This window comes from Myotis nattereri (assembly GCF_964212035.1).
Source record: "Myotis nattereri genome assembly, chromosome: 5".
Taxonomy (NCBI): Eukaryota; Metazoa; Chordata; class Mammalia; order Chiroptera; family Vespertilionidae; genus Myotis; species Myotis nattereri.
Genome location: NC_138080.1, coordinates 32,577,154 through 32,604,869, shown reverse-complemented (window position 1 = coordinate 32,604,869; position 27,716 = coordinate 32,577,154). Strand labels below are relative to the sequence as shown.

At 55.6% G+C, this 27,716-nt stretch overlaps 2 protein-coding genes across 4 annotated transcripts; both read left to right on the top strand.

Annotated features, from left to right (window-relative positions):
* Positions 1-4,256: 4,256 nt before the first annotated feature.
* Positions 4,257-18,413, top strand: MADCAM1 (mucosal vascular addressin cell adhesion molecule 1). Of its 3 annotated transcripts, none has more exons than XM_081093448.1 (6): positions 4,257-4,686; positions 9,940-10,023; positions 12,642-12,914; positions 13,842-14,165; positions 15,808-16,182; positions 18,092-18,410. In XM_081093448.1, the coding sequence occupies exons 1-6, from the start codon at positions 4,635-4,637 to the stop codon at positions 18,256-18,258; spliced, it is 1,275 nt and encodes a 424-aa protein (XP_080949574.1). In that variant the 5' UTR covers positions 4,257-4,634; the 3' UTR covers positions 18,259-18,410. The 3 variants fall into 3 exon arrangements, with proteins under 3 accessions (XP_080949574.1, XP_080949575.1, XP_080949576.1); XM_081093449.1 differs by having other exon boundaries at positions 4,271-4,686; positions 9,940-10,123; positions 18,092-18,413; XM_081093450.1 differs by lacking the exons at positions 4,257-4,686; positions 9,940-10,023 and adding an exon at positions 11,611-11,778.
* Positions 18,414-18,765: 352 nt separating this feature from the next.
* TPGS1 (tubulin polyglutamylase complex subunit 1) lies at positions 18,766-26,861 on the top strand. The gene is made up of 2 exons (XM_081091619.1): positions 18,766-19,774; positions 26,049-26,861. Exons 1-2 carry the CDS (start codon positions 19,401-19,403, stop codon positions 26,584-26,586), a joined length of 912 nt encoding a protein of 303 aa, XP_080947745.1. The 5' UTR covers positions 18,766-19,400; the 3' UTR covers positions 26,587-26,861.
* Positions 26,862-27,716: the final 855 nt, after the last annotated feature.

Here is a 27,716-nt window from a genome sequence, read left to right as displayed (position 1 = left end):
AGTCGTCCATGCGTCTATGCTGGTTGTCTATGCGTCATAACAAATCTCCCCAAAAGCAGTGGCTTAAACAACATGTATATTATTTATCTCAGTCTTCAGGCTGCAGAGCTGGGTTGTCTGCTCGGGCCGCATTAATGGTGTTGGCCAGCCCTGGGCCTCGCTAGGCTGGACTGGGGAGGGGTCCTCGCTCGGCTCCCTCAGGGTGTCCCAGGACTTGTCTACATATTGTCATAGGACTGGGGTCCCCCTCCTTGCTGGCTGTTGGCTGGAAGGCACGCTCAGCTTCTGGCCATGTGGCCTTTTGTCCTAAGTGAGGTGGGAGCCATGGAGGATTCCAGGCAGAGCAGGGGCGTGTTCCCGTGTAAGAGGAAGGAAGGAGTCAAAATGGCTGTTGTTTTCTTCAGTTGTTCATTATCCATTTCTTCCATGTAACACACGCACACACACACACACACACACACACACGCACGCACGCACGCACATGCACAGGAATAGGCAGGAGCCAAACCCCTTGTGTCCTGAGGGTCCAGAACATCACTTGCCCACGGCAGGTGCACAACAAATACCTGTTGAAGAGAGGGGTGAAGGGGATCTCTCACCAACATTGTTGCTACTGCTGGTTTGAGTTTCCACCTCCCTTTTCTAAAATCATTTGGGGCTGCAAGTAAGGGACACCCCCCCACCCGCGCCCAGGAGGCTGGGTTTACCGGATGACCGGTTGTTTTCTGCCCTTGGTGTACAGGAAGGGGTGTACAGGTGTTCACAAGAGCTGCCACCCCATCCAGTGTCGGCTCATGCTTGATATGTCACTTCCCACCTCCCCAGTGCCTCAAAATTGTCCTTTGTCCAGTGGCCAGTCTCCTGACTCAGACTCACGTGCCTCTGTGGCCGCCTGCCCCTTTTTCCGTGAGGACTCTAACAAGGAAGCCTTGTTCTTCCCAGAGGACTAGGACGCAGGGAACCTGCCAGCCACCCCCACCCGCCTCTATCCTAGAAAAAGCTGGCTCTGCATATGGGACCGGAACGACTCTGTTCTATTGGGTACCCTGCTGCGTGGCCGCCAAGCCCCCATTTTACAGATGAGGACACTGAGGTTCCGAGGAAAAAGTGGCTCACATTCAGAGACTGGGGCTAAAGAGGGGGCCCAGCAGGCCTTCCTGGAGCCCACAGAGTCCTACCTGACCAGGTTCCTTCTCCTCTCTGGCCCCTCACCCTTACCCACCCCCCTTTTTGGAGAACAATGAACACTTTCATTAAATTAACTAAGAAAGGAGGGGGGGGATTTATTTGCCTTTCTGGGCTTTGGTTTTCCTCAGCTAGAACTCCAACGCATAGCCATCTGGACGGCCACACTGCTCTGCTTTTTTTATCCTTACCCAGGGAGTGAGGATCTTTTTTCCATTTATTTGTTACAGAGGAGGAAGGGGGAGGAGGAGGAGGAGAGAGAAACATCAAGATAAGAGAGACACATCGATTGGCTGCCTCTCACACACACACCTCACTGCGGCCCGGAAATCACCCACCTGGATATGTGTCCTTGACCAGCGCCCAGGCTGGCACTCTAACCACTGAACCACACAGGTCAGGCACTGGCCTGGTCTTGAAGCAAAGCATGCAAGAAGCTTGCCCTGCTGGAACTGTTCCTCGAGAAAATTGCTGACTTGGGCATTCTTTTCCCTTTCATCCTATTTTTTCTTAATTTTCTTTGACTTTTTGTTTGTTTGTTTATTTGTTTAAAATATCTTCCTCCTCAGTAGTTAGCTTGGCCTCCTTCTTGTGGCCCAGGCGCAGTGCATAGTGGGACTTGTACCACTGTCGGTAGGGTGTGCTGTCAATGAGCACCAAGCAGTTCTTTACTAGGGTTTTGGTGCAAACTAGGTCATTGTTGGATGCATTGTAGGCAACATCAATAATCCCTGTTTTGCACAGACAACACTCTGAGCCCCAGAAGAAGTTGCCCATGTCCAGCCTTAAGGCAAGGTTCTTGTTGCCTCCCTGCATGCAGTCTGTGTATATTCAGTAAGGGCCAGTCTTCGTGGCAACAGCAGGGTGCCCAGCTCATATATTCACTTTTTGTGGCAGGGCTTTCTCTTGCCCCTGGTCTTATGGTCCTCGTGCCAGTTGTCCTGAGAGATGCCCGTGGTTCAGCATCCCCTAGAACAGCGGTCCTCAACCTTGGCTGCACATTAGAATCACCTGGGAAATCTTTTTAAAATCCTGATTTCTGGGCCTCATCCTCCAGAAATTCTGTTTCTTTGTTATGGGGTGGGGCCACAACATTAGTAACAAAGAAACAGAGTTTCCAGAGGATGAGGCCCAGAAATCAGGATTTTAAAAAGATCCCCAGGTGATTCTAACGTGCAGCCAAGGTTGAGAACCACTGCCCTAGAAAGAGGAGGCCCACTTGCTTTTTAAAAACACACCAGGCAACCCAGCCAGGCGTGACTCAGTGGTTTAGAGTCGACCTATGAAGCAGGAGGTCACGGTTCGATTCCTGATCAGGGCACATGCCCAGGTTACAGGTTCAATCCCCAGTGTGGGGTGTGCAGGAGGTAGCTGGTCAATGATTCTCATCATTGGTGTTTTTATTTCTCTCTCCCTCTCCCTTCCTCTCTGAAATCAATAAAAACTCAAAACAAAACAAAAACATCAGGTAGCCCTGGCGAGTGTGACTCAGTCGGTTGGAACCTTGTCCTGGGCACTGAAGTGCTGTGGGTTTGATTCTAAGACAGGGCACACACCCAGGTTGCAGGGTTGATCCCGGTTGGAGCGCCTGGGGGAGGCAACTTATCGATGTTTCTCTCTCTCTCTCTCTCTCTCTCTCTCTCTCTCTCTCCCCCCCCCCCCTCCTTCTTCTCTCTCTAGAATCAATAGAAACCTATCCTCAGGTGATGATTTAAAAAAAAAAAAAAAAAAAAAAAAAGCTCCAGGTAGCTCCGGCCTCTCGGCCTTTGCACTCACTGTGCCTTCTACCTGGTACATCCTTTCCCACACAGATGCTTGCTAATTCTCTTCCCTTCCTTCAAGTTGTTGCTCACACCTCTTGATCTGAACAAATCTTCCTCTGATCATCCAACTTGATTCTACAACTTGCCCCAGCTGCATATTGCCAACCCCCCTTCCATTTTACTTTTTCTTTGTCTCGTAGCTTATCACCAGCTAAGTGTGTATTTGTAGTGTAGTTACATGTTGCACAATGGTGGGCTGGAATTTGTCAGAGGTGTAAAATGTGCAGTTTTGCAAGCTGGCTGATGTAGCTGTGATGCAAGAGTCAGGACCCACTACAAAGCAGGGCTTTTTGTCCTGAAGGGCCAGTCATTCAACATTTACAGTTGTCTGTTTATTATGCTTAATGTTTGTGGTTACCCTGGGCCCCATTGGAATGTAAGTTCCTGGGGCACGGGTCTGCCCACCTTGCTCTCTGCGGTCCCCCTGGTACCTAGGACAGTGCTTGGCAACTAGTAGGCACTCAAAAAATATGCCCAGGTTGAGGGTTCGATCCCCAGTCAGGGTACACACAAGAATCAACCAATGAATGCGTAAATAAATGGAACAACAAATTGATGTTTCTCTCTCTCTCTCCCTTCCTCTCTCTAAAAATCAATAAAACATTTAAATATTTGTTGAATTAATGAGTGACCCTCGTCCCTAGCAACCGATACTCACAAAGTAGGACCCTCCTGACAAAATCACTCCTCAGCACACCGTGGTCCCTAGCACCATTATGTCAGTTCCCAGAAACATCTGTTCAACCTTAGATCAAACAGTGGCTGTTCCCTAGCACCTGGACCCTTGGCCAGGCAAAAGACTCTGGATGCCTTAGCAACATGACTCCATCCAAGCAACACGACCTTTATCATCATCCCAGCCCCATAGCGAGATGCCGGATCAGCTCCCGGTGTCCTGATCCCAGCCCTGGGCGGGGGTGGGGGGAGAGGGGGTGACAGAGAAGAAACACTACACTATGGCCTCGGACTCAGGTCCCAGGGGTCATCCTCTGTGCGTTCATCCAGCACCTTGCGCACCTGCTGCCGTCTGGGTTGAGAGATGCAGTACCTTCTTACCTCCCCCGTGACCTCCCCCAAGGCAACACGACCTGCCCCCGTCCCTGGTTCTAGGCAATGCATTGCAGCAGGGAACTGGGGGACAGGACCTTGGTTTAAAGAAGCACGGGGTTCTGTAAAAGCGGGGCGCGGGGGCGGGGGGAGGAAAGTGCGGTGGCGCCGGGTATGCGCAGCGCCTCGAGCCCCGTCCCCGAGCCGTGCACGTCGGCGGCGCAGGGTGCGGGTGGTGGGCGAGCGGGGAGCGGGGAGGCTGGAGGGCCGCTGCGGTGCGCGTGGCCTTGTGGGAGCCGAAGCCCCCGGCCGCAGACCCGCGGCGCCCGTAGCATGCTGGGAGGTGTAGTCCCGCCAAGGCGAGGAGGGCACCGGAGCAGCCGGGAGAGTCAGGGAGCGCGAGTGCGCGGCGATGGCAGCGGAAGCGGCGACTGAGTCCCGCCCGTAGTTGATGACCGCGGTGGAAGCCAGACCCGAGCTCCCCACCCCACCCCCGGGGCTCCGGGCTGCAGATACGGGCGCCCCACAGGGCCGAGCAGGGGACCGCGGCCGGGGCACCATGCCCGCGAGAGGACGCGGATGAACCGCAACGTCCTGCTGGTCAAGAAGATCGTCCAAGGATGGCGGTGCCGTGAGTACCGGAGGGCCGGCCCGACACGGGACCCCGCCCCCGCCGCTGCCCCTGGCAGTGGGCACCCACAGCCCATCTAGACCAGCTGGGGCTCAGCGTCGACCTTGGAAGATGAACCCTGGCCTCATTCCCTGCTCAGGACCCGCAAACCCAGCCTGGTCCACCCAGGCACAGCCCTGCAACCCCGACCCCCCACCTCCCTGCAGATCCACCCCCAACTCCCCCTTGACCCTTCTCTGAATCTGGCCCCACCTCTTCGCCCAGCCTGGCTGCCCGCCTCCCATCCCGCCTGGTTCCCCTGCCCCCCTCATGTTGCAGGTGCAGACGCTGCAACTGGAAGGAGCTGCTTTGGCAGAGCACTTCCCTGAGGGGCTCTGGTCTGCGCGCTGACCGAGGACACACACCCCCGCCACTCCCCTCTACAGTCAGGCCTCTCCCACCCAGGGTTTCCCAGCCTCTGACACTCCCAGCACTGCTGGCATTGGGACCTGACTATTCTCAGGGCATTGTGGGGTGTCGAGCAGCACCTTTGGCCCCCACCGCCCTGATGTCAGGAGCACCTCCAATCTTGACAACCACTGATGTCCCCAAACATCACCCAATGTCCGCCAGGGTGGGGAGTGGACAAAATTACCCCCAGGTGAGAACCACTGTCCCAACCCCTTCCAACAGCAGGGGTTCCCAGATCTCAGTCCGAGGTGAGGTGGAGAGGGGAGCTCATCACGTGACCAAGAATATTTCCGTTCTGTGTCCCAGGCGGGCCACAGACTGAGCCTGGGGCCAGAACCCCCTGCCCTCCAGGAATGGAATTTGACCTACACAACATCATTTAAATTCTCCAGCAGTCACGTTGAAAAATACAAAAAGAAATGGGTGGCCCTGACCAGTTTGGCTCAGTGGATAGAGCATCGGCCTGGGGACTGAAGGTTGGGTTCCGGTCAAGGGCATGTTACCTTGGTTGTGGGCACATCCCCAACAGGGGGTGTGCAGGAGGCAGCTGATCGATGTTTCTAACTCCCTATCCCTCTCCCTTCCTCTCTGTAAAAAATCAATAAAATATTTTTTTTTAAAAAAAGAAATGGGTGGCATAAATAAAGTTAGTTATAGAAAATATAAAATAAAATGTACTTTACTTAACCCATGTTGACCCGGAGAAGAATATACCTGGCCAAGAAGGAATCCTAGTGGTTTAGTGGACCCAATTTCATAGCCAGAGTCTAGAAGCCATTGTTTACAGGGGCCTGTCAGCCAAGCTACATGTTAGAGAAAAGCCACGGACTGGGCTGTCAGGCTCCTGCCCTGTGCTTCTGCAACGGAGTCGCTCTTATGAGAGAATTCCGGGGATCAAAATTTGACCAATAGGACTGAGATATTCCCCACCTAATTGGACCTGTGCAGCTGTAGCATTTGCAGCTTACTGACCAATCAGAGCATTTCATTCCAAATACTCCGTGCAGTGCCTTTGTAATATATCTATAATAATAGAAACACAATATGCTAATTAGACCACATGTCCTTCCAGGCGACCTTCCAGATGAAGCTGGGGCTGTGAGGGAATCCGAGGTCCTGGGTGCCAGAGGGAAGCTGGTGCTGGCAGCGGGGGGGGGGAAGGAAGGCCTACTCTTGCAGGAATTTCGTGCATTGAGTCTCTAATATATATATACTAGGGGCCCGGTGCACGAAATTCGTGCACTGGGTGTGGGGGGGGGGGGAGTGTCCCTCAGCCCAGCCTGCCCCCTCTCACATACTGGGAGCCCTCAGGCGTTGACCCCCATCACCCTCCGATCGCCTGATCGGCCGCTTGCCCAGGCCTGACGCCTCCACCAGAGGTGTCAGGCTTGGACAGGGGACCCCCATCTCCCCCCATCACCGGCTCTGGCCCCTGCCCAGGCCTGAGGCCTCTGACCCAGGCTTCAGGCCTGGGCAAGGGGACCATCATATCCCCCCAATCCCCGGCTCCGCCCCCCCCAGGCCTGATGCCTCGGCCAGAGGAGTTGACCCTCATCACCCTCCGATCACCAATCACCGGATCGGCCCCTTGACCAGGCCTGAGGCCTCCGGCAGAGGTGTCAGGCCTGGGCAGGGGACCCCCAGCTCCCCGCGGTTGCAGGCTCCGCCCCTGCCCAGGCCTAACGCCTCTGGCCTAGGCGTCCAGCCCAGGCAGCGGGGACCTGCAGTGGCAGCGGGGGGCGCCGCGATTGTGGGCTTCGCTTTGGGCCCAGGCAAGGGACCCCTAGCTCCTGGGACTGCCAGCTTCGACTGTGCCCAGCTCCCATCGCTGGCTCCACCCCTACTTCCTGCTATCACTGGCCAGGGCGGCAAAGGCGCCTGATTCTCCGATCATGGCTGGGGGGCAGGGCAAAAGCTCTTAGCTCCCCCCTGGGTTTCAGATCACTGTCAGTGGGGCTTCTTCCTGCTTTCCCTTTCGCCTCCCTGCATTGTGCCTACATATGCAAATTAGCTGCCATCTTGTTGACAGTTAACTGCCAATCTTAGTTGGCAGTTAATTTGCATATAGCCCGATTAGCCAATGAAAAAGGTATCGCCCTACGCCAATTACCATTTTTCTCTTTTATTAGTGTAGATATTGATTTCAAAGAGGAAAAGAGAGGAAGAGATAGAAACATCAATGATGAGAGAAACTCATTGAATGGCTGTTTCCTGCTCGCCCCCTACTGAGGATCCAGCCTGCATGCAACCTGGGCATGCGCCCTTGACCAGAATCAAACTGGGGACCCTTGAGTCTGCAGACTGATGCACTATCCACTGAGACAAACTGGCTAGGGCCATGCAGTGCTTTTTGGACCAATCAAACTGAAGATTTGGAGTCCTCATTTACATGAGAACTGACCAATCAGGTATGGGCTGGAACTCTTGTTTATATAAACCAGCTTTACCTCTGTCTCTATAGAGGACACTTTCAGTTTTCATTGAGGACTGTGTTTCCCTGACTGAAGTTTTCCAGTAACTGAGTTAAGTATCTGTTTTTAAGTTGAAATTAAAATTAAAATTTACGGCCTTGATCCGTGTGGTTCAATTGGTGGAGCATCATCCGAAAGATTGCTGGCTCCATTCCCAGTCAGGGCACATACCCAGGCTGCGGATTCCATCCCCGGTTGGGGTGCATATGGGAGGCAACCAATCCATGTTTCTTTCTCACATTGATGTTTTTCTCTCTCTCTAAAAATAAAATAAGCCCTAGCTGGTTTGGCTCAGTGAATAGAGCGTCGGCCTGAAGACTGGAGGGTCCCAGATTCGAATCCAGTCAAGGGCACATGCTCAGGTTGCGGGCTTGATCCTCAGTAGGGGCCGTGCAGGAGGCAACTGATCAATGATTCTCTCTCATCATTGATGTTTCTATCTCTCTCTCTCTCTCTCTCTCTCCCTTCCTCTCTGAAATTAATAAAAATATATTTTAAAAAATAATAAGTAAAACTAAAATATAAATTTTAAATGACATTTCAGGTGGTCAGTAGCTGAGAGTGGCTGGTGGCTGTGCCCTGTCCTGTTTGTTGTGTGACCTACCTGGTTGTTCTCTGCTGGGTCAATCATCCAGGGTGCAGCCAGTTGGTCTGGGACAGGAAATTGCACACGTGGGGCCCAAAGCTCTGGTAGCTTTGGTACCTATGCCAAATCCTCTATTCTAATTCATCACCACCACCCACTCTCTCCAAAGAGACCACATTCAGGCCACTCTTCCTCTTCTGTACCTGCTCCCAGAGCCCCTTTCATCTACCAGCACAACCACCTGGCCCTGTGGCCCAACACCCACAAGCCCAGTGATGGGTACCCTGAGGCTCCTCTCCCCCCCACCCCACTCCCGCAATTCCCCAGTAAGGAACTGCTTCTAAAGAACAGCATGGCCTCAGGTAGCCACAGGGCCTGAGGTCAGGGACCAAGCTTCAGATCCTCCTGCCTCAGGGTGATGGAGCCAGCACTCCCAAATCCGCTCTCACCAAGACGGGCCTCCCTGCCCTGTGGGATAAGTGAGGGGCCTTGGCACCCTCAAAGCTCATCCCACCTATCTCCCTTGGAGTTGCTCGTCTGAACCCTGTTCCCCAATGGGGGACCAGCTGCAGTCTCTGAGGAGCTTCTAGCCACTTCCAACCAGTCTGAACCCAGGTGTCACCACTCAGAGCCTTCGCTCCCCTTGACACTCCTGGTGACTTAAATCTCAGGCCCCCAGATGGCCGGAGCGGCTGGGCAGCATGCAGACCCCCGGCTCTGGCAGCCATAGGATGGCCACCTGCCACCACCTGTTTTGCCAGACTTGGGTTCAGCTTCGCAAACAGATTCATCAAACAATGTTGTCTTCACAGGCATTCTGTTAGTTATTTATTCGGGGTCCTGACCCCCCAGCTTGGTGCCCTGGGTGTCACTCCTCCTGCCACGCCCCCTCAGCTTAGCTCAGGGGCCAGCAGGGGATGGAAGACCTGATGAACTGCAATAGCCCTTCCTGCTCCAGAGCCTTCTGTGTGGTTATTTATTAAACAGACCCACCCAGCCTTCCCCCCTCCCCCAGACTCACCAAAACAGGGAGCTACCCCAAGGGGCAGGACTTGGGCTGACATTTCAGGTATGGGGTCTCCAGCACCAGAGCTGGGTGGGGGGACCTGACAGGGGTCCCAAAGGACCCAGCCCTGCGCTCATCGCTGCAGCCCACTCCCAAAGAAAGAGCCTCAAGGCCCCCAACTGACCAGTGGTGCCAGTGAGGGGAGCTGGCCCAGGCTGGTGAGAAGGGTGTTCCTGGAGGGAAAAGGCATCTCCAGGGCGCCCTCTCCTGGACACCCTCCTGGCCCAGGTCCCTGCAGAGCACCAGTGTTGTCATGGGGCAGGGAAGGCCAGGATGTTGGGTCTTGGAGAGGGGGCTGGGACCCTCCGTGGGAAGGCGGCTTCCTGCCGTGGCCGCTGAGGACTTCCTCCCTGGTGGGGACAATGCCGGGAAGGGGATCTGAGGGCAGTCTGCAGGAAGCCCAGGCCAAGGGTTGGGGGGAGGAGGGATTGAGCAAGGACCTCAGCCCAAAACCAGGCGGCTCCCATGGACTGAGCCTTCCAGGGACAACACCCCATGTCCCAGATGCAGGTGTGAAACTGGTTCAGCCCACAGCTACTGTTGCCCTCAGGCTTCCAGGGGTCTCCCCCTCACCCCTCCCTGGGGTCCACCCAGACTCCTGCCCCATCCCTTTCTTCTCCCCCCCCCCACCCCCCCAATCGTCTGTCTCTTCTTCACTCTTTTCTTTTCCCTTTCCCTAGGCTTCACCTCTGCCCAGAACCTTCTTCATCTCTTCAGCCCACCTGTCCTCAGGGTGGTGGCACCGGCCACCCCACCCACCCCAGGTCACGGGGTTCTCCTCAATGCTCTCGTACAGCGATGTGAACCTGAATGTGAAGATGACCCACCACTTACACAGACAGAGCGCCGATCTGGGAGCTTGGGGTGGGCAACAGTGGGGGAGGCAGGGCCCAGAGGGCTGGTCACGCCCTGCAAGGGGCCGCAACTGCCAGGGCAGCAGGAAGTCAGGTCAGAGCCTGGAAGAGGCCCATTCACCGGGCCAGCAGGTTAAGGGCCCAGCTTCCCGAGAAGGGCCTACACCTCTGGGCTGGGGAGGACGGAAACTTGGAGTCCATCTTCCTGTGTGGCCATTCCCGGCACCAGGGCAGGAGGGGGGTTGGGACCACGGAAGAGGGACACTGAGTTCACACACATGGACCCTTGCCTCTTGAGGCCTCAGTCCCTCAGCGTCCGTGTACCCCTTCTCTTCCCAGCCCCTCAGAGCCTCCGTTTCTGCCCCTGACAAGAGGCTGGGGAGACACAGACAGGCAGAGTGGTGGTGCTTAGAAATCCCATCTCCGGGCCGCCCAAGGGACACAGGCACAGGCCACACCTTGAGTTTGGATACCTCCGTTCCTCCTGTGTGCCTGCTCTGATGGGGTCTGGAGTCAGGGGGGCCACGGCAGACAAGATCCCCCGCCTTCACTACGGGGAGTTCAGGGCTCCGGGGAAAGCACAGCTGGACTGAGTGAGACAGAGGAGAGGGCTGTGGGGAGGCGGCAGCATTCGGGCAGAGGCTGAGCAGGGTGAGGGCACAGCCGTGCCAAGGCCTGATCCCCAAGGGCTCTAGCGGGCACGGAGTTGGGCTCTTCCCTTATGCCATAGGCAGCCTTGGGGTGTCTGTGTGCCCAGTGGTGACCGGGCGGGAAGGGCAGAGGGGAAAGGGGAGCCCGGCTGAGCGTGGGGAGTTCGGGCGCCGGGAAGATGAGGTCTCAGGACTGGCTGCTGACCGCTGTGGTGGGAAGCCTGGCCGGGGTCCCTTCCCAGGCCGCCTGCGGACCCCAGACGCTGGTCTCCCTATGGAACGGGGTGTGGAGGCACCCTCCGGCCAGGGGCTCCCGGCCTCCACCAGCTGCCCCTTGGACAGAGGGGAGCACGCTCAGAGGTCGGCCCTGCCGTGTCCCAGGCACGGGTGGGCCTCAGCTCCATCACCCCAGGAGACCCCCACCACCGGAAGGACCCCCTCCCCCGGAACAGAAGGTTCCATCGGGAAAGACCCTCGCCCCCTAGGAGATCCGCCACCCCCCCACCCCCCCACCCCCAGGCCGCAGGCTGGAGCGGGGAGGCGGCTGCTCCGCACTGACCCCGCGCGGCCGCTCAGGGCAGTGAAGGCCGAGATTCGCCGACGGGGCGCGCGGGGGTGGCGCCGACCCTGGGCCCCGTCGGGTTTTCCATTCACTTGACCTCGCGGTCTCCTTCCTCTGGCCCCACCTCCCGATCTTTCCGTCTCTGAGAGTGAGCCCTGGAATTGGCCCAGATCTCCCCCCCACCACCCCCTTCATCTGTGTGACCTCGGCCCGCCCCTGGCCCCCAGCCCCAGCCTCTCTGTCGCCTCCAGGGTCGGGGTCAGGGTGGGAAATCCCGGAGGAACAGCTGCGGGCGGGGGAGCAGCAGGGTCTCGGGGCGGCAGGAAGGAGCCCGAGGCACCACTATTTAAGCCACTTTTCTCGGGGGCCATGGACAGAGCAGGGGGCCCAGCATGGAACGGGGCCTGGCCTTCCTGCTTCCCCTCTTCATGGGGCTCCTCCAGACAGGCCGCGGTGAGCCCACGGGGGGGGGGGGGGGGGTTCTGAGAGGGGAGGGGGCTTAGGAAAGAGCGGGGAGTGGGTGCGGAGGGAGCTGGGGAGAGAGGGGGTTAGGTGAAAAGAGGGGGTTCTGAGAGGGGAGGGGGCTTAGGAGAGAGCGGGGAGTGGGTGCGGAGGGAGCTCGGGAGAGGAGGGGGTTAGGTGAAAAGAGGGGGTTCCGAGAGGGCCGGGGGGCTTAGGAGAGAGCGGGGAGTGGGTGCGGAGGGAGCTGGGGAGAGAGGGGGTTAGGTGAAAAGAGGGGGTTCTGAGAGGGGAGGGGGCTTAGGAGAGAGCGGGGAGTGGGTGCGGAGGGAGCTCGGGAGAGGAGGGGGTTAGGTGAAAAGAGGGGGTTCCGAGAGGGCCGGGGGGCTTAGGAGAGAGCGGGGAGTGGGTGCGGAGGGAGCTGGGGAGAGAGGGGGTTAGGTGAAAAGAGGGGGTTCCGAGAGGGGAGGGGGCTTAGGAGAGAGCGGGGAGTGGGTGCGGAGGGAGCTGGTGAGAGAGGGGGTTAGGTGAAAAGAGGGGGCTCCGAGAGGGCCGGGGGCTTAGGAGAGAGCGGGGAGTGGGTGCGGAGGGCGCTGGGGAGAGAGGGGGTTAGGTGAAAAGAGGGGGTTCCGAGAGGGGAGGGGGCTTAGGAGAGAGCGGGGAGTGGCTGCGGGGGGGGGGCGCTGGGTGAAGGGCGGTGGGGAGGTTCAGGGAAGGTGATGGGGGTCCTGCGGGGGCCCGCTCTGGAGGGGCTGAGAGGCTCGGTGGCAGAGAGGGAGCTCGGGGCAGGGGTCTGAGGCCGGGGGGCGGGGGGGGGGCAGGTTGGGGGGGGGGCTGAGAGCGCAGTCTGCCCGCAGGTGGGCGCCTGGAGGTGGAGCCCCCCGAGCCCGTGGTGGCAGTGGCCGTGGGCGAGTCGAGGCAGCTCACCTGCCGCCTGCCCTGCGCGGGCCCCAGGGCCGCCTCGGTGCAGTGGCGGGGCCTGGACACCAGCCTGGGCGCGGTGCAGTCGGGCGCCGGCAGCAGCGTCCTCTCCGTGCGCAACGCCTCACTGTCGTCTGCGGGGACCCGCGTGTGCGTGGGCTCCTGCGGGAACCTCACCTACCAGCACACCGTGCGACTCCTGGTGTTTGGTGAGCCCCCGCTCCTCCTCCTCTCGCAGCCTTTGCACCAGCCAGGCCCCCCCAGCAGCCCTGCTGTATCTGTTGCTGTGCCACCTCTGCCCGGGAGCCTTCCCAGATTGCCCACCCTGCTCCAGCTCAAACTGAAATGCAATCCACTTGGTTCTCTCCACATCCCCCCTCCAGGCTCCCAGTCTTCACTCCCACACCCCCAACCTACCCCCAAACCTCCCATACCTGACCCCCAACACGCACTCTTTCTGCTCTGGACCCCCCTCCAGCATCTTTTTTACAGTATAGCCACGCAAGGTGTGCCTACTGGGTCTTCCCTGTCTGCACCAGCAGTCTCTACTCCCTCCTGCTTGGTCCCAACTCATCACCCTCCTGCTTGGTCCCAACTCATCACCCTCCTCAGGGCCCAGTGGTTCCCAAAAGGGCAATTTGATCTTTAAGGGGAGCAATTCGAGAATTGGTTATTAACAGTGAATTTTTTACATTTCTTATGGTGCTAGGGGCCTCATATACAGTATATAAATATATATATATATATATATATATATATATATATATAGTGACATATTTATGCATTTCAGTTCTCTATTATATGTTTTGAAACTTTATTTGCTATTTTTTCATATCACTTCATATTATTTTTTAATAATTTCTTAGAGATTTCTTCCTCAGTACTTCAACTGTCCTTTCGTTCTTTTACTTTTCTCTTTTATGGATGCCATGTTCTTTGGAAGCTTGTTTAGACCAAGTTAATGGCCTTTTAGGCTTCCTCCACAAGAATAGGGTTCACTTTTTGAATAAGAATTATACATAACAGGAGGGGGGACATCAGGATTTTAGAGATGCTTAGGTGGGCCGTGGCCAAAAAAAAGGTTGGGAACCACTGCTCTAGGCTCAGCCCATGCCCCTCCAAACCTCCCTACACAGCCTTCCCGAACCAGCTGACTGTCTCCCCAGTGGACCTGGTGGCCGGGCGGGACCAAGAGTTGGCCTGCACAGCCCACAACGTCACGCCTGCCAGCCCTGATGTCCTCTCCTTGTCCCTGCTCCTGGGGGACCAGGAACTGGAGGGGGTGCAGGAGCTGGGCCGGGAGGGGGATGAGGAGTCCCAGGAGGGCGAGGACCTATTGTTCCAAGTGACAGAGCGCTGGCTGCTTCCCCCCCTGGGAACACCTGCTCCACTCGCCCTCCACTGCCAGGCGACCATGAGGCTGCCGGGCTTGGAGCTGAGCCACCGAAAGCCCATTCCAGGTGGGTCTGCAGGGTCCTGACTGCGTGTTCCCCGGGAAGTGGGTGAAGTCACACTACCCAGTGCCTAGGGGCCTTGATGAGTGGTGTACAGCAACTCTTCTGTAACTGATTCTGCCCCTCACCTGCTGGGTCCCCATTTAGGGGACCTACTCGAGGTCAGAGTCCCTAGGCCCGCGGGAAAATTGCATTCCATCTTGAGTCTGTCCCTTGAGGCAGCCAGAGAGATACTTCTAAATCATTTGTTTATTCATCCATTCAACAAATTTACTGAGCACCTACCCTCCATGTACTCTGGTACCAGCTCTGCCCTTCCCCTTGGTCCCTGGCTCCCATCCTCATCCCCACAGTTTGTCTTCTTGGTAGCAGCCACCAGAGGGCGCCTGTGAGCACCTGAGTCCCACCTGTTCTGCTCACAGCCCTTCAGGGCTCCCATCTCCCTCCAAATAAAAGCCCAAGTCCTCCCTGGGGCCCCCAAGGCCCTGCACAACCTATACCATCATCTCCTGCCCTCACTTCCTCCCTTTCTTCCCCTCACTCTGCTCCAGCCACACAGACGTCTTCACTATTCCTCCAACAGACACGGTCCAGCCTCAGAGCCTTTGCATATGCTGTACCCTCCCCTGGGAATGCTCTTCCCGCAGATTTCTCCTCACTCACCTCTCTCGGGTAACCTTCCCAGTGAGGCTTCTCCTGACTTCCGCTTTCCCCTCACACATGGACATGTTTACACACACACACACACACACGCCCTTTCTCTTTTTTTTTTTTTTAAATATATATTTTTTATTGATTTTTTTACAGAGAGGAAAGGAGAGAGATAGAGAGAAACATCGATGAAAGAGAAACATCGATCAGCTGCCTCCTGCACATCTCCCACTGGGGATGTGCCGCAACCCAGGTACATGCCCTTGACCGGAATCGAACCTGGGACCTTTCAGTCCGCAGGCCGACGCTCTATCCACTGAGCCAAACCGGTTTCGGCCCTTTCTCTCTTATTGAATGTTTCTTGACACATTTTTATTAACATCTGACCTCCCATATGTTCTTTTAATTTTTTCCCCATTATCTATCTCCCCTGCTCTTGGCTTCACCAAGATAGGAATGTGTGTATTATTCATGGTTGTGTTCTCACTGGCTAAAACAGTGTCTAGAACATAGGTGTTGAATAGATACACTCTGAATGAATGAATAACTGTTATAGTGCCTAGCGCATAGCAGATATACAGTAAGCAGGTGCTGAATGATGAATAACAACATTTAACATGGGCCCTGGCACACAGTAGGTGGTCAGTTTGTGTCAGATGCATCCTCCCTCTCTCCACCACCCAGTCCCATAATAATAAAATCCAATGCTCATGCTCACTGACCCTACGCTCTGGGTGCATGTGAGGGCCTAGGTGGTGGCTCTTGTCTCCTTTACAGTCGAAGAAAGTGAGACCAGGAGATTCAGAAGTTCCCTTAGGGTGGGGAGGACCACAACAGACCAATCCCACTCCTACCCACTCGCATACATTGCAATTCACCAAGTGGCCCAAGGTGGGAGTTGGAGCAGTTCTCCTCCAACCCCATGGTCCAGATGGGGAGACTGAGGCAAGAAAGCAACTGGGGTGACAGGAAGAAAAACGGCTGCCCTCTTTTCCAGTCCGGCACAGCCCGACCTCCCAGGAGACCCCGGTCACAACCTCCCTAGAGGCCATCCTGGAGCAGAACTCCACCCCCAGCCCCTGGAGTCCTGGCCCCACACCTGGGAACAGCTCCACCAGGCCCTGCCACCCTGAGATCCACCAGACGCCAACACCAGGGGGTCTAGAGCTGCTGTGTGAAGCGGCCTGTGGCCCTGGCATAGCTGTGCATTGGACCCGGGCACCCGGCGATCTGGCAGCTTACAAGAGGAGGGAGGACGGGGCCCAGGCTTGGCTGAGCGTGCTGTGGGCTGGATGCAACCCCGAGGGCTGGTTCCAGTGTCGCCTGGACCCAGGGGGCCACACAGCCAGTCTGTACCTACTCCCAGAAATCTGTGAGTTTGGCGGGGTGGGGCGGGGTGGGGCGGGCCCTGGGGGAGCCTAGGAGGGAGGAAGCCTTGCACACAGGCCTTAGACAAGGAGGTGCCCTGCCCAGTCTCAGCTTTCCCAACTGTCCAGTGGGTTTTCTTGACACACAAGATTACAGTTGCCTGGCATTGCCATGACAACATTTCAGGAACTACATAGATTTCACAGCAGTCTGTAAACTGAACTTTATGACTACAACAGCCTGTGGAATAAAAATCGAATACAGCCACTTAGGTCACTTCAAATTTTCTAGTAGCCACATTCAGAAAAATAAGTAAAAATGACAATGTATTTTTTAAAATGTTTTTATTTATTTTAGAGAGGAAGGGAAAGGGAAAAATAGAAACATCGATGATAGAGAAACATCAACATCAATTGGCTGCCTCCTGCACACCCGCCACAGGGGATCGAGCCCAAAACCCAGGCATGTGCCCTGACCAGGAATCAAACCAGCAAACTGGTGCATAGGCTGACACTCAACCACTGAGCACGCTGGCCAGGCTAGATAATATATTTTATTGAACCCAATATAACTCAAATATCATCACTTCAATGTGTAATCTGTAAAAAGGTATGAGTGGGATATTTTATGTTCTTACAATGTGTATGTTACACTGCCAGCTAGCACTTCTCTACCCAGACAAGCCACATTTCAAGTATAGACATGTGAGTGGCCGCCTCCCTGGACAGCCCAATTCTAACTCTAAGGTCCTACATACCTTTCAAAAGATTCACTCCAGCTCTAACCGGTTTGGCTCAGTGGATAGAGCATCGGCCTGCGGACTCAAAGGTCCCAGGTTCGATTCCGGTCAAGGGCATGTACCTTGGTGCGGGCACATTACCCAGTAGGGAGTGTGCAGGAGGCAGCTGATCGATGTTTCTCTCTCATCAATGTTTCTAACTTTATCCCTCTTCGTTGCTCTCTGTAAAAAATCAATAAAATACATATTTTTTTTAAAAAGATTCACTCCAAAGTCCTTTGGATATCCCAGTGGTTTTTATACATTTCAAAAGACATTCTAAGCCAGTGGTTTTCAACCAGCGTGCACAAGAATTTTTTAAACATGCAATACCTCTTTAGTCAGGGGCACCAAACTCTTTTCCCTTACATTGTTCATTAAAAAATGACAACAGCTCTAGCCGGGTTGGCTCAGTGGATAAAGCGTTGACCTGTGGACTGAAGGGTCCTGGGTTTGATTCCGGTCAAGGGCACATGCCTGGGTTGTGGGCTCAATCCCCAGTGTGGGGCATGCAGAAGGCAGCCGATCAATGATTCTCTCTCATCATTGATGTTTCTGTCTCCCTCTCCCTCTCCCTTCCTCTCTGAAATCAATAAAAATATGTAAAAAAAAATAAAAATAAAAAATGACAACAGCCAACACAGCAATAGCCATCCCGTGTGAATGAATAAAAATTATACCTATTTTTTAAAATATTTTTTATTGAATTCAGAGAAGAAGAGAGAGGGAGAGAGATAGAAACACCAATGATGAGAATCATTGATCAGCTGCCTCCTGCACGCCCCCCAATGGGGATCAAGCCCGTAACCCGGGCATGTGCCCCTGACTGGAATAGAACCCGGGACCCTTCAGTCCCCAGGCTGACACTCTATCCACTGAGCCAAACCAGCTAGGGCTATACCTATTTTTTTGTCATATCGGCAAAAAATATATGTTTTGGTGTGCCACGGAATTCTAATAATCTGTTTGTGTGTGCCAGGGAATGAAAAAGGTTAAAAATGGCTATTCTAAGTCATTAAGTCCTTTGTTAAATTCTAGGGAACTTGGTAAATTTGGAAGCCCTTTGGCAGGTTCTGCTGGGCTTATCCCCACAACCTGCAAAGAGGTGTTCAGGCTCCCGATGCTTCTCCTCCAGGCTCCCCACCAGTGTCCGAAGCCCTGTGGATGGGCAGCCTGGTGCTGGGGCTGCTCCTCCTGACGGTCCTCACCTACCGCCTGTGGAAATGCTGCCAGCCCGCCAGGGGACCGCAAGGCCCACCAGCACCTCTGAAGTGGCCTGCCTTTCCTTCCACCCCGTTGTGACCAGAGGACGATTGCAGGGTTCTGGGCAGCATGAGGGCTGATGGGGTGTCCTCTGCCCTGAGAGCAGAACAGCTAGGCTGGGTTTCCCCTGGTGGGACCCCTGGGGACCTGCCCCTCCCTCCAACTGGAGAATAAAGAGCCTGTTGTCTGACCTCAGTGGCTTCTGTTGTGGTAGGAGGACCCTGGACTTCTCTGCCCCGGGCGACTCCCCCAAGAAACAGGACAGACAGACACCCCAGCCCCACTAGCCTGGGGCAGGAGGAGTGTGCACTTTGCCTGGGGAGGGAGAATACAAATACTGTGCCTTTCCCTGGATACGGGGAACCTGGAACTCCAGAATAACTAGGAGCCATCAAAAGAAATGGAGACTGTATGGGGGTGGGGGGGGGGGCGGTGTGGAAAAAGACACAGAAGAGATGGCTTATTAAGGGAGCTACGGAGGAGACAGCCGAGAGCGAGGCTAGACTTAAGATCAGCAGGTGCCGGGGACGAGCCTGTGGGCCCTGGGGAACGATGGGGGTGTGAGGGCCCTAGAGGGTACACTGTGAGGAAGGTCACGGCCTGGGATGGGGAACTGGGCGCTGTGGGTGGTCTACTCACTCCCCAAACACGCACAGGGGTCTAGGGGCCGTGGGAGCCCCGAGCAGACCGCAGCCTGGGCGTGGCTGGGGCCGGGTCCCCACGCGGTGAACTATAAACTCAGACCAAGACTGGGTTGGACTGAAGGCCAGGCTGAGAGCAAACACAAAAATCAGAAAAATGGGCCAGGGCGGCGCTCAATCCTTGAATCCGGGTGGGTCCATCCCCTCCCAAGCAGGGCCAGGGGCTCCGGTAACCGAGGAGACTGGTTGCTAGGGAACCATGCAAGGAAGGACGCGCCCACTACCCAGTTGGCAAGCAGTCCGGCTTCAGGTCAGAAACCAGGCCCTTCCTTGGGAGCCGTTTTTCAGTCTGGCAAAGCTCGGGGCCTAAGCCAGGAAAGGCAACCAGTACGCGTATAGAGGGAACAGGAGGGGGAATGCCAACTAGAACCTAACGGAAAGGGCGGCCTGCATTACTGATTTCCCAGTCGCCCAGAGGTACCCGGCGTCCTCTGCCCTTAACCAAGATGGCCACCAAGAGGCGCCGGCGCGCTGTGGAATATGACGGCACTTCCGGCCCCGTTGCCCTCAGCGAAGATGGCGGCAGTGGACAAGCGGCGGTTGGCAATGGCCGCGGCGGCCAATTTCACAGACAGCAGCCGGCCATCGGTGTCCGGGGCAGCGGCCACGACCGAGAGCGAGGAGGACTTCCTGCAGCAGGTCGGCGTGACAAAAATGCTGCGCGCGGCCCTGTTGAAGGTGCTGGAGGCACGGCCCGAGGAACCGATCTCCTTCCTGGCGCACTACTTCGAGAACATGGGCCTAAGTACGCCTGCAAACGGCGGCGCCGGGGAGCCCCCGGGCCAGCTCCTGCTTCAGCAGCAGCGCCTGGGCCGCGCGCTGTGGCACCTTCGCCTGGCTCACCACTCCCAGAGGTGCGGGACTGGGTCGGGACTGGGGCGGGCCTGGGCGGGGGTGGGGCGGGGTAGTGTGTCGGACTTCAATTCCCAGCATGCTCCGCGCGGTTCTTCGCCCCGGGTCCCGGCGCTTGAGTGCGTGGCATGCTGGGAACTATAGTCTACACTGCCTCCCTGACGCTGGATGCACCCAGCGTATGCTGGCAATGACCTGCGTGCTATGCGCCGGCTTCAATTTTTGTGATGCCTTTTTGTAGGTAATGAGTTCCTCTTGCAGCCCACCCAACTTTTTTAAAATCATGGAGCCCAGAGAGGACTTTGCCCAAGGTAGAGCCAGGTCCCTCCTAGCTAGCTCATTACGAGCATAGAAATTCTGTCCAATTGAGCCAGAAAAGGAATATTTTATAGGGTTGGGCTGTGGAGACAGAAAGCACCTAGTCACCCAATGCCCCTATCCTAGAGGGAGGCTCCCAGCGTGCAGAAGGGGTGTCCAGGAAGAGCCCTGAGTGACGCACAGAGAAAGGTGGTGCCCCAGGTGCATCTGCCTGGAGGCCATACAGGTGCACTGTGGGACTCACTGCCTTCTCACAGCTGAAGCATGGTGGGGTAGAGGGGATGGCGCCTTCCCACTCCCCTCCAGTCCCTGCTTACCCACAGTTGTAAGCCCATGCAAGGTGGTTGAGGAATATGTGTTGAATGCATGGTCTGCATCAGGTGGATTGGGGAGAAGCATCATCAACTGGACAAAGTCACTGACTGGATGTGGGTGGACTGGGTCTTGGCTAGGGGCGTCTCCAGCAGCAGAGCCTGAGGCAAGCACTCATATGGGGTGATTTTATAAGAGGGTGCTCCCAGGAGACCCCAGGAAGGAGGAAGCCAACCAAGGGAGCATTTCAGCTTGATTCCCAAGCTATTCCCAGATGTTTCTGGGCAGACCTCCAGAAAGAGTCACAGGTGCAGACCCCAAGAAGGAAAATACAGAGATGTTGGGGAGGGAGCTCAGCTGTGGGAGTCGTGTGGAGAGTAAGCATCTGAGCAGAGCAGCCACATCACCACAAATTAACACAAACTTGGTGGCTTAAAACAACAGAAATATACTCCCACAGGAGGGAAGGGAATTCAGGGTATCCAAGATGACAGCCAGACAAGAGAGCAGCTGGGTATCTGGATGCTGGGGCCACCCCTGAGATAGGAACCTGGGAAGAGGAGCAGGTGGGACATACATGGGCTCTGGACATGCTCCAAAGGCCGAGCTGGTGGATTTGCTGGGGCCAGGGTGGAAGGGGAGTGTGTAGGGCAGTCCCAGGTATCTACTGAGATGGAAGGTTACTGGTTTGGGGGAAGTTGCCAGAGTCAGGGAGCTCGGAGAACCTTGTAGCAGGAAAGTAGACAAGTAGGTTTGCAACTGAGATGTGCAACTGGGACAGGAGGTTGTCAACTGGGAAGAATTGCGAAGGCCTCAGAAGAGCTGAGAAGAGCCCAGGCTCCAACTTTGAGGAGCCCCAGCCTCAGAGAACCCACAAAAAATATGTGAAGGCAGACCAGGGGTGAAGGTGGGAACCAGAAGAGAGTGGCATCCCAGGACATCTTCCCAGGAGGAAAAGTGGTCCGTGGCAGGGCCACCGTGTACAGTTGTTCAGGTCAAGCAATGCACAAGCCACTCTCCCCGTAGACATCACAGCAAGGATATTTATATGAAGGCTTTTTGTAGAGTTTTTTCCTAATTCACACAAAGTCACCGTGTGGGCTGGCAGTAGCCCTGTATCCAGTGGTCCAGTAAATGAAGGCTGAGAAGCATCTGTTGGATGTAGGGTCACCAGGAAAATCTATTAGTTCCCTCTGGCCGCTGCAACAAATTACCACAAACTTGGTGGCTTAGAACAACAGAAATATATTCTCCCACAGTTCTGGAGGCCAGAAGTCTGAAATCAAGGTGTTGCAGGGCCGAGCTCCCTCCAGAGGTTCTGGGGGAGGGTCTTTCTTGCCTCTCCTAGCTCCTGGGTGTCCCTGGGCTGGTGGAAGCCTCATTTCAGCTGTTGTCTCGTCATCACATGGCTGCCGTCTCCTCTGTCTTCTAAGAACATCTGGCATTGGATTTAGAGCCACCTCACCCTATCTCCAGATCCTGAACTAATTACGTATTAAATACCCTATTTCCAAATAAGGTCACACTCAGAGGTTCCAGGTGGATGTACATTTTGTGGGGACACAAGTCACTGCAGTGCAGGGGAATTGGGGCTGCTGTTGTAGGCAATTGGGAGCAGCAAGGGCACAGAGGGAGAGCAGTGAGCAGGGGGTCCTTTACCACGCCTGGCGGGTCAGGAGTAGAATCGTGACCAGGAAGTCCCAGGTGTGGGAGACAGGTGCTCCCAGGTTGGGCAACTTTACCTGATGCTGCAAGGTTGACCAGGCTATCATGAGGCTGTTCTTGAGCATGTCATCACAAAAGGTTTAGGGAGAAGTCAACAAAACCCCCTGTGCAGGTGTCTCGAGACGTCAGCATTGCTGGCCTGCAGGACTGGTGATGGCATCCCATCGCCCCCCTGCTGGCCTCAGGACCCTGGGTTTCCTCAGGACTTGTGGGCTGCATGGCCCTGAGGGGACAAAGCCAGAGTCAGACCCAGGCAGTGTGGCTCCAAGGACTCCTAAGCCATCATTCCTGGCCCCCACTCCTCGATGACTGGAGCACCCGAAGTGTGACAACAAACTACAAATGTCCCTAGATATTATCCAGTGTGCCCTTGGGGCAGGATTACCCCTATTAAGAACCCCTGGTCTAAAGTGAAAAGTCTCTCTAACTTTATGAGACATCCCATAAATATATTCTTTTAAAATATATATATATATTTTTTAAAATATATTTTATTGATGTTTTTACAGAGAGGAAGGGAGAGGGATAGAGAGTTAGAAACATCGATGAGAGAGAAACATCGGTCAGCTGCCTCCTGCACACCCCCTACTGGGGATGTACCCGAAACCCAGGTACATGCCCTTGACCAGAATCGAACCTGGGACCCTTCAGTCCGCAGGCCGACGCTCTATCCACTGAGCCACCGGTCAGGGCTCTGTTCTTTTTTTGTTTTAACAAATGCTCACACATTTCACAAATTGCTGACAGGAATGGAGCCCTCAGTAAGCGCCCAGACAGGGACACAGGCCCAGAGTTCCATGGTGGAGCCAAGATGGAACCCAGGCCAAGTCCAGAGCCGGCTGCCTTCTTGCCCGCCCCCCAGATGGCATGGTTGCCCCTCATGATTCGGAACCACCGGGGGAGCCCCCCACAAGGGCAGTTATGAAGCCTCGGCCTAGAGTTGGTTGCTGCCTTCTGGGCTTCTTGCCCAGTTCTCCTCACAGCTCTGATCTCACTGCGCTGAATTACCCCTTTGCGTGCCTTCGAGGCCGGGAGTCTAAAGATAAACAGCTTCTGGACAGCCCGGCTGCATTGCAGCCCAGGTTATAGCAAATGACAAGCACACATGCGGCCCCTCCCACGTGCTGGCACAGTCTTGAGCACTGACTGGCATAAGACCTGCCCTTCCGTCCTCACAAGACTCCTGAAGCTCAGATTACAGCCCTCATTCTCCAGACGAGGAAAGTGAGAGCAGTGGCTAGAGCTTGCGTGCAGGTCTGAGCCGGGGCCGGGAACACCCGGGGAACCAACAAGCACCTAAATGTTTGCCCCCTGATGGGTCAACCAGATTCCTGGAGGAGAGGCTTCAGGGCCCAGTGTTGGATGGATCGTGGGCCACTTATGTACCAGGCAGGGTGAGCCGTGTCCCACCAAATGAACAAATACCCCAGAGACCTGTGGCCTCAACACAGCTAAGGTTTGTGTCCTCACACCACGGGACTGCTATGAGCTTACACCGTGGTAGTGGAGAGTGAACCGTGGGGAATGAAGCGATGGCTCTGAAAATTTCCATTAAACATGGCCCTCGCATTGCTCACAGGCACATTTCAGTCACCAAAGCAAGTCAGAGGGCTCAGGCACAGCGCGGAGAGGGCTGGACAGCACAGTGCTCTCCAGTCTTCGAGATGCCCCTGGAGGCCCTCACCTCTTGGTATTCACACCTGCATGCACTCATCTCCCACATCTACAGGATGTGTCACCTCTAGGTGTCATGGACGTGACAGCTACTTCTTCCTGAGAGCACACACTCCATGTGTGGAGGTGCTCAAGTCATTCCATGGGGACACCCAGGGCCGGGACCCAAGGCCTCCTGTCTGAACCAGCAGTGAAACACCTCCACTGTCCAGCCTTGGAGGACCATGTCCACAGCTGACATCCTGACCTCGACCTTATAAGGGAACAGGCCAGAATCCTCCAGCTAAGCCTCTCCCGAGTTCCTGCCATACAGAAACCTCGTCATAACTGTTGTTGCCATTTTAGGACACTAAGTTTGGGGGTAAGTTGTTATGCAGCAGTTGGTAACTGATACCGGCACTCATGGCCGCCACAGTTACACCAGATTCCCCAACTTCCTCCTTCTGGTGAAAGGAGCTAGTAAAAGCTCCTACAGAGGGTTATTATGTGGTAACAGTCGTAATCATGGAAACGAATGTTTGTTGAAACTGCATCTGGCACCCGTTCTGCTTCCCTGGATGGTCTTACTCACTGCAAAGGGCCCAATACATGGGAAGACAGAGGAGTTGATAGCCAGGTGGGTGCGAACTGGGTCCCAGCTGGGGGAGAGACCTCCCAGGCTATTGCCCTCACTTCTGTGCCAGCTTCCTAGGTAATGGGGTTTTGACCTACATAGCTCATCAGGTCAGCACAGCCATTTATAAGCCTCGTGCTGAGTCGACCAGAGTATAAGTTTACTGGACACCTATATGTTGGCCAGCACTTACTGGGCACCCACTGTACACTAACCCATAGAAAGGTGAGGTGGTCTGCCCAGGTCACACATGAGATAAGAGTGGTGCTGCAGCCTGGTCAGGTGGCTCATCATCGTCCTGTACACCACAAGGATGTGGTTCAGTTCCTGGTCAGGGCACCCACCGGAGGCAACCCCACTATGTTCCTCCCCCTCCCCCTCCTCCCCTCCCTTCCTCCCCAAAACATATCCTGGAATCGCTTCTCAGTCTTTTGGCTAAGATCAAGTGTAGTATCTGTTCTTACCAGTTTGAAAGATATCCTTGAGTGAGGATTGGAAAAGAGTGGAGCTGCAATGTGAACCATGGAGCTGAGCTCCCAGAAAGGATGACCATTAAGGCCTAGGGTCAGGCCCTTCCTCCCTGGGGTCCTTGGCCCTGAACCTCACTTCCCAGCTGTGACTATGAAACTAGTAACAGGCCACCAGCCACACTAGCCCTGGGCCACAGGCCAGGCACCGGGCTGCAGATGTGATGGCAGTGAGGCATGGGCACCCACTGTACACTAACTGGTTAAGTGTGTGGGCTCCAGACTCACCCTGCAGCTCACACACTTAGCCAATGCTCCCCTACTTTGCTCATGAAGCTCACAGCACACATGGCCAGGGCACATAGTAGGACCTCAGGTTGCTCATGGGGCAAGGAACCATACCCACCTCATAGCCCCCACCTTATAGCTGAGCAGGGTTGACTTCGATAAAGGTGGCAAGTTCTCCCAGCTTTGCAGGCTGATTTCTGTTGTGAACGTTGGACTCTGCCATTGCAGCAAGGAAGCTGCCATAAGAAACATGTCAATGGATTAACGTAGCTGTGTGCCAATAAAATTTTATTTACAAAAACAGGCAGTGGGCTGGGTTTGACCCATGGCTGTAGTTTGCCGACTCTTGGCCAGTGGGACTCGGGGAATGGAATGAGATAGGCAGAGTGTTTGGCCAAGAGTGGCCTCCCTGTAAGTGCAAGTGTCATCCTTAGAAGGGCAGATGGAGAGTCCCGAGGGCAGATGCTGGTCAGCTGATTTAGCAGGCCTTTATTGAGCACCTGCTGCAGGCCGGGCACTGGTTTTGCACAGTGACTGACAGATAAACCCTGATGTGGGCTCCTGGACATGCAGGTCAGAAAAACATAAACTCATAAGGACACCATATAGTGAGTCTGATGGTAGTAACTGTTAAAAAGAAAAATAGAGGAAAAGGTTAGGGAGGGGAGGGCCCCACCAGAAAGGCGACTTGGGGAGCTATGGGGAGAGCTGTGGGAAGGGCATTCCAGCGGGAGGTCACAGCTGTGCAAAGGCCCTGAGGCTGGGCCAGGCCAGGCATGTTGGAGGAAGTACAAGGGGGGACAGGAACCTGGACTAGGCTGGTGGGCATGGGGGTGGAGTGCCCTGCTGGGCTGGCCCAACACCCCTGTCCGCCTGCAGGACAGCCTTCAACAACAATGTCGGTGTGGCCTATGAGTGCCTGAGCGCCAGTGGGCGCAAGAAGAAGCCGGGGCTGGATGGGCGTACCTACAGTGAACTGCTCAAGCGCATTTGCCGAGATGGGGAGGCCCCTGAGGAGGTCGTAGCACCCTTACTGCGCAAGATCCAGTGCCGGGACCACGAGGCTGTACCACTGGATGTCTTCCGCACTGGCATGCTCACCTGCTTTGTGCTGCTGGAGTTCGTGGGGCGGGCTGGCGCCCTCTACCAACTGCTGGAGGACCCCACCCTGGCCGTTGCTGACCGCCGCATGAGCCAGGCAGTGCTGGACACCCTGGAGGGGGCCCTGCAGGCCAGCAGTGGTGCCTCTGCTCCCTCCCACTACCTGGAGGCTGGCTCACGCCTGGGGCCTGACAGCCTGGCGCAGGCCATGGACCGTGCTCTGGTGGCCCGGCGGTCCAGCTCCCCCATGACCCGAGAGGAGTTCCTGGAGAAGGCTGCTGCCCTCTTTATCGCCAAAGTCAAGCCAGTGGGCTGAGCCCCTCCTCACCTGCCTCCTCCACCCAGACAGCTGGGATGCTGTGAGGTCTGGCTCACCTGCTCCTGGGCAGAACATGGGTATGGGACCAGGGGACTGGGGTTTCTGCATGCAGGGGGAGGTGCGGAGCGCCCTCACCCAGCTCCAGATCTGGAATGATATTCTAGCCCCCTTCAGGGGGTGGCCAAGGGTACTCTGAAGTGGACACCCCTCCCCACATACCTGTAAAGGCCCCTCTGCTCAGCAACAGTAATAAAATCCGTATCCAAAGCCGACCTGACGTGCGTGCTCCCCACACTCCAGCCCTGTGCCACAGAAATGTTTCTCCACCCAGCAGGCCCACCACTGCCCAGAGGCCATATTTGCCACCTGGAAATGCCAGGGTGCCCCTGAACGCAGCTTTATGGGAGCAGCGGCAATGGGGTATTCAGTGAGGGGCCCTAGACCCAGGAGGCCCTGCCTCAGGGCTGAGGACCTGCATGGCCAATTAGTCCCCAGCCCTGCTCTCTACACATGCCCCCCCCCCCCCCCCCCTCCAAGCAGTTCCTCCCTGAGCCTGTTTTCCCAGCTATCAGAGGCAGAGTTCACAGCAGATACTAATGGCAATGACAGAAACAGCTAGCATGTTTGAGACCTGCGATGTCTTACTTGACTCACCACAGCCCTATGAGGAAGGTAAGTCACTACCCTCATTTGACAGATGAGGAAACCCCACGGGAAAATCAGGTGCTGTGGTCAGAAAACAGGAGGCAGAAACTCCAGACACCCGCCCATGCAGATTTCAGAGCTTGAGGAGCAGGCTTTCCTGAGGGACCAGGCCCCATGGACCAACCCAGGGCAGGGGGCAGAAGCCCAGCACCTTCCTTTACCTTGGCAGCACTTCCCAGTACATAGGGAGAGACTTTGGGAAACCTCTCTGGAAAAATCATGATTAATAACTATTTATTGACGAGCTGCCACATGCCAACACCATGACATCAGTTTTATGGGCAGACAATGAGGGTAACACCTGGGCCATTCAGCAAAGGCAACAGCCCATTTGACAGATGAGGGGCCCGGCCCAGGTCCCCAGGGTGCAGGGCACAGGCGAAGCCTAGAGCTTTATGGTTGAGAAAGCCAAGGCCCAGCTC